This window comes from Alligator sinensis, unplaced genomic scaffold (assembly GCF_000455745.1).
Source record: "Alligator sinensis unplaced genomic scaffold, ASM45574v1 scaffold1329_1, whole genome shotgun sequence".
In the NCBI taxonomy this organism is placed as follows: domain Eukaryota; kingdom Metazoa; phylum Chordata; order Crocodylia; family Alligatoridae; genus Alligator; species Alligator sinensis.
This window is the reverse complement of record NW_005842460.1, coordinates 627,005-632,594: the sequence shown is the minus strand read 5'-3', so window position 1 is coordinate 632,594 and position 5,590 is coordinate 627,005. Positions and strand designations below refer to the sequence as shown.

Here is a 5,590-nt window from a genome sequence, read left to right as displayed (position 1 = left end):
CCAACACCATCAGGTTTAAAACCTCCTACTCCATCCCAATTCTAGCCTTGATTGCAGAGCTGCAAACTGTACAGCTGTACTTCCACACACAGGCAGCCAGAGAAGTCTTTATTTGACTTCCATACAAGAGGAAAAACGGTTTTTACCTTTAGATCCCGGCATTGTGACTGAAGCCAGTCATTGATGAAGCCTTGGGGGTCCCGGGCAAAGCTGAGCATGAACTCCCGCTGGGTCTTCAGCTGGTTAATGGTTTCTATTGTTTCATGGATCTAAGAGAGAAGTATAGCAATGGGATATTGTTAAACCAGGGAGCACAGCTGACCCAAAAGAGAGAGAAGCACTAAGGGGGCCAGTATGTCAAAATGAAAATTACCGCACCCCCTGGTTGATACAAACTCGTCCAGTTGCCCCAACCACCCTCCCTGTATTAACAGGGCGCAGTAACACCCTACGATGCAGATTCAGAATATCTGTAAAACTTTACTCTGATGCAGCATCCAACATTTCCTTGGGGCTAATACTACCAGTAAGCCTGACAACCTCCAGAAGGTAGCTACAGATTCTGCCATGGTTTAAACCAAGGCACATGGCAATGAAGTGACATGCTTGAGATCTCAAGTAGAAAAGCTGCAAGAAGGACCCAGAACATGACTCCCAGCCCCCTGCTGCTCTAAGGACTGAACCAATTCCCCTCTGACCACTTGTTTCCGAACTTATTTTCTCAGTAAAGCCAGTGTCACCATCTGATTCAAGCTGTAGAAACGGTGGTGCCCTCTTCCAGACACCAACAACTATAAAGCTGCGAGGACAAACCCATTTTGAAAGCTACAAGGAGAGTCTCTTGTGACACCCAGTGTCTGCGTTTCCACCCACAGTGGAGAAAGACAGAGGCACAGAATCCAGCTGTACCTTGTTATCCAGAGCAGCGATCTCCTGTTGACTGGCTGTGGACAGCAGGAAGGAATTCATCTGGGTTTTCAGGGTATCGTCCACTTCCACATCAATGTCATAGCAGGCTGTTTTCTTCTGGTCATTTGGGTCAACACTGGGGACAACACAGAGAGAACCAGAACAAGTGAGAAGCTGAGAGCAGCATTTTATTACAGCATGTGGCTTCCACCCTCCAGGTGTACAGGTAGGGACAACTAGGGCTGGCGTTTGCACTGTGCTGGCTTATTGCATCCGAAGAAAAACATCAACTGATGCACCGAAAACAGTTCCAGCTCCAGAAATGCATAGGTTGCTTTGCAGCACTGGGGACTGGGTGCTTGCTCCGAGTATAGTTGTTCAGAGATGATGCATAATTCTGGGGGCACTCCCGGGGCACAGTGTAAGGGAAGGCTGCATGAGAGGAAGTTTTTCGGAAGAGACTTGCAGCCCGAGTACAGAACCTTGTGAACTGGGAAAAAACAGCCGCTCCCTGAACACTTGGTAGAGTTAATGAAACATGAACAGGTGCACAAAAAGAAGCTGGTACTGGGAATTAAGCCACAACAACAGACATTTCCCCCATACAATTTTATGCATCCTCCCTTCTGTCCAGAAACACTGCCCCAGGTAGAGCCAGTCTCACCTGATCACATGGTTAATGATAATTGGCTCTGGAGGCATGAGCAAAGCATGCAGCCTTTGGGGGATCTCTGAGAACTTCATTCGTTGAGACTCAAATATCTGCAACAGAGAGAAAGCTGGAGGTGGGAAATATGCAGCTTGGAGAACTGCAGGAGCCAAAGGCATGAACTTCCCCAGGCTCCCTGCCCCAGCCATGGGGCACTTTTACCTGCTGGAGGTACTTGTCACAGATGACATACTCCCGTTCATGGGGGTCCTGCAGTTTGTGGGTCTTGATATACTGCCACAGTGCCTGAATGATCACCGGGCGGGTCTGGGTGTGTATCCCCAAGAGACGGGCCAGGCGGGGGTCCAGCTTGAACTGTGGAGGCTGAGACAAAAGCATGACAGAGATGAGAAGATGAGGGCTCTCCCCTGGCCCTGAGCTGCATCGTGTCAGCCTGCCTACCTGGTAGTCCAGCATCAGGAGGACAGTGCAGCGCACATTCACATCACCGGGCCTCTTCACCTGGAAGCCATCCGTCTCCTGGGTAGTAGCAGTCCTGTGCCACTGCAATGAGCAAACCAGGGAGACAGCTTGACTTACGGACATACACTGCCAGGCGACTGCCTTTGCCCCCACTGCCTGCCCAACAGAATGCCTTTCTATACACTGCCATTTACAGATGACCAAGGTCCCTCCCCACACAGATCTTGTCCGTCTGACTTTGGGCGATCTCTGCCACGTGCACTGCATTTGGCCAGAGAGCACCAAGACCACGCCGACATTCCTTCTGAAAGGAGCACAAAACCCGAGCCTTGGGGCTTAGAAAGTCCACCAGAAAAGCAAACAGATAACCAATTTGCTCAGCCTGTCTTCCAAGACGGGGACTGAAAGAGCTTGGCTTGTTTGCTCTTGCAAAACAAATGCTAAGTGGAAATATGATGGCTACAAATGCAGCAGGAGACAAAAAGGCTATTTAACCTAAGAACAAATGGGCATAAACTGGCCATGAATAAACGTAGACAGGAATTGAGAAAGCTGTAAAGTGTCAGAACAATCAATTGGTTTGGAACAGCCTTCCACCGGGAGCAGAGGAGGCAAACAAGACTAATGGCTGTAAGATGGAACGTGATACAACCTTGTGCCCAACACAGCAGGAGAGTGGACACGATGGCAAGGAGCCCTTCCAGCCCTGTGTTCAGAGGTAAACTGTGCACAGAAATCCCTCAGGACCAAGACCCTCAGTGGTGACAGCAGGGCAGGACATACTCTGCTGCCTTCCCCAAGTTATCAGCCTTACTCCGAGTATGGAGAAATGGAGGACAGGCACTTATGCTGTGTTATGCAACAGCTACTCGTATGGACAACAGACTTCATCCACTGCCTGCACTGTTACAGATCTGAGGCTGCGGAGCCAGGCGGCTAGAACGGAGAACACACATACACGACTGCCACGCAAGTGCTCCATGATCCCGCAGCATCATGCTTTGTAGTTCGACACTTCTCACGCTCCAGAGGCACTCTGATATTCTAATAATGATTTGTAGTTCAAAGAGGAGCTACCTTTCATCTCAAGATTTAAAGAGATTCATAAACTATGAAAGCTGCAGACCTAAAAAATTCATTCTCTTCTGCAACAGGCTCCAGCCCCCACTCAAGATTTAACTCGGCATCCTTCCCATTTCACAAATGTTAACAACATGTCCCAAACTCGCAACAAACCGGCACCACAGTTAGGATCAACCTCTCGAGTTCCTGGCTCACCCCTCTGTGCCAGCCCCTAGACAAAACCACATCTCCCAGGAACAAGACACACACCTCCCCGCTGCCAACACTGCAGCCCTCCCTCAGGGACAGTAAGAAGGACAGCTCACCTCCACCAAGTGATTGTCTGGGCCATACAGGTCTTTATCCAGCTCGATGACCAGAGACTTAAAGAAGGATGAAAACTTCCTTTTCTGTTTGGTGGCATCATATTTGGACAGAGCTGACTGCAGCAGTACAGAAGAGGAAGAGTGTCATGGCTGCCCACCCCAGCCATAGAGCATACATAACAGGGCTGATGAAGATGATGACCTGAACACCACAGAACACCTGCCTCTTTACTGTGCGTTTTATCCCTTTCCCCATAAATCTGCCTTAGAAACATCCCTATCCACAGGCTGGAGAACCAGGCATGGCTCTCTTACCCTTACCCTCCCCCAACAGATTTCTGTTTCATTCTTACTGAACACCAAGGAGGCCCCTAGTTACAGCCTCAACCTCTAAAGAGCTGGTCGGCCCTTGCAAGTCCAAACCTTTTAAATCACAACCCACTAGCAAGGGACTCCCATCTTATGCCCACTCAACCCACATTATCCGAACACTGATGCACCTCCCTTGGCCTCCCAAAAGGAGCTGCAGCTCTCGCACTCACATCCTCTAGCAGACGTCCTTCCACCCTGAGCTCCCACGAGGCAACAGTCCCCTCACCATCCTCTGCATCCGACTTGGCCGGATTGAAAGTGTTGGAAATGAAGATGCGAAGCTTTCGTTTTTGCTAAGAAGGTATCAGCAAAACATTAATGGCAAAACCCTAAACGCTAAATGCCAATAACCCCGTCCATGCCATGCCCGCAGCCAAGACGCTTTCCCTCTGCCTTTCACCTCCCCAGCACGCTGCCATGTAAACTAATCCCACGTCTGGGCAAGACAAAGGGTGTAAGCCGCTCTGGCCGTTCTCCTCCTCTACCTTAATGGGTCGTTTCAAGGCCTCCTGGATATCCAACCGTTTCCTCATGATCGTCTGGTCCAGTTTCCTTTCAAATGCCAGCAGATCCATGTAGGCCTGAGATTCGGGTACCAGCTCACGAATCTGCAGCAAAGCACAAGCCAGTCAAACACGCCGCTCAAACAGCTCAGAGCTTGGAGACTGCGCGCACGCGTCACACTCACCCTCTGAGGGAGAATTTTGTCAGCCATTTTCTTCTTCTTAGCGCTGCGTAAAAAGAAACACGCATTAGGGTGGCAACCTCTTTGCCCCTCAGACCTACAACTGTGTTGCGAGAAGCTCTGGGTCATCCTTGGCCCTGGCCTCTCCAGTGCAGCTGTTATACTGTCAGCCCATGCATACGGCGCCTAGCCACAGTGGGGCTGGCACTCGGCTCCAGCAGAGCAAGCTCTGCAGCACTGAGACCCCCCCGGGTCTCTGAACATCTCCGGTCTCCCAGGAGAACCAGGGCTGCACTGAGCTGGGGGCAGTATTTTACTTTGGTACAAAGCGACTCCACACTCTTGATTTAACATCGATTTATAGATTCTGCAGTCAATCCTTTTTTTAACCGACGGATAACGTTGGGCTGCCACCGCTCACCAAGGCACAACGACTGCTATGAAGTTAAAAAAGAAAAAAGCCCAACCAACCCAGAGCTGCCCATGCTGCACCATCTGCGTACCGTTATTTCTACCTAGTTCGGGGGCGGGCAAAATACGGCCCGCAGGTCCCCTAAAAAAAAAAAAATGTAGAAAATGAATATGAATCTGCTCCTGGCTGCCTGTCAAAGATGACAGGAACCAGGGGCAGTAGGACCCAGGGGGAGCCACCGGCAGAACGGCACAGCCGCAGCAGCAAGTCCCACCCACCCCGAGCCCCAATGGGAAGGGGCTTCTGCCCTCGAGCTGCTCCTGCCTCCCCGCGCCCCGAGGAACACAGATGAGGAGAAAGGGGAGGACCGCAGGCATCGCCCCAGTCCTCAGGGCTGCCAGGGGCTCCTGGTGGCAAAGCTCAGGGGTGAGAACTTCTGGTCCTAAGGTGGCAACCAGGGACGGGGCAGCGACAGCTTGCCAAACTCGAAGCGCGGCCGGCCCTCCGCCTCCCAGCGACCCCACCCCCACCCCTGAGACCACAGCCTAGGCAGGCGAGCGCGGCTCCCGCTCGCGGACACGGCTCCGGGTGGCCGCGGGGCCCTTACTTGTGGTTGCGGTTCTGCACGGCCTGCTGCTGCACCTGCTGGATCTGCTGCGGCGCCGGGCGCTTGCGCGACTGGTCCAGGCCGG

At 51.9% G+C, this 5,590-nt stretch overlaps 1 protein-coding gene across 1 annotated transcript in view; it reads right to left on the bottom strand.

Moving 5' to 3' along the window:
• SMARCD1 (SWI/SNF related, matrix associated, actin dependent regulator of chromatin, subfamily d, member 1) overlaps positions 1 to 5,588 on the bottom strand; it is a gene marked incomplete at its 5' end in the record, with an annotated part of 8,005 nt that extends 2,417 nt beyond the window's left edge. Inside the window, 10 exons of the mRNA XM_006030757.2 lie at positions 147 to 269; positions 910 to 1,045; positions 1,574 to 1,671; positions 1,781 to 1,942; positions 2,021 to 2,122; positions 3,430 to 3,546; positions 3,972 to 4,094; positions 4,287 to 4,409; positions 4,490 to 4,532; positions 5,506 to 5,588. Of these exons, the coding sequence (XP_006030819.1) occupies positions 147 to 269; positions 910 to 1,045; positions 1,574 to 1,671; positions 1,781 to 1,942; positions 2,021 to 2,122; positions 3,430 to 3,546; positions 3,972 to 4,094; positions 4,287 to 4,409; positions 4,490 to 4,532; positions 5,506 to 5,588 (1,110 nt within the window). The remainder of the gene's footprint in view (positions 1 to 146; positions 270 to 909; positions 1,046 to 1,573; positions 1,672 to 1,780; positions 1,943 to 2,020; positions 2,123 to 3,429; positions 3,547 to 3,971; positions 4,095 to 4,286; positions 4,410 to 4,489; positions 4,533 to 5,505) is intronic.
• Between the last annotated feature and the right edge of the window lie 2 nt (positions 5,589 to 5,590).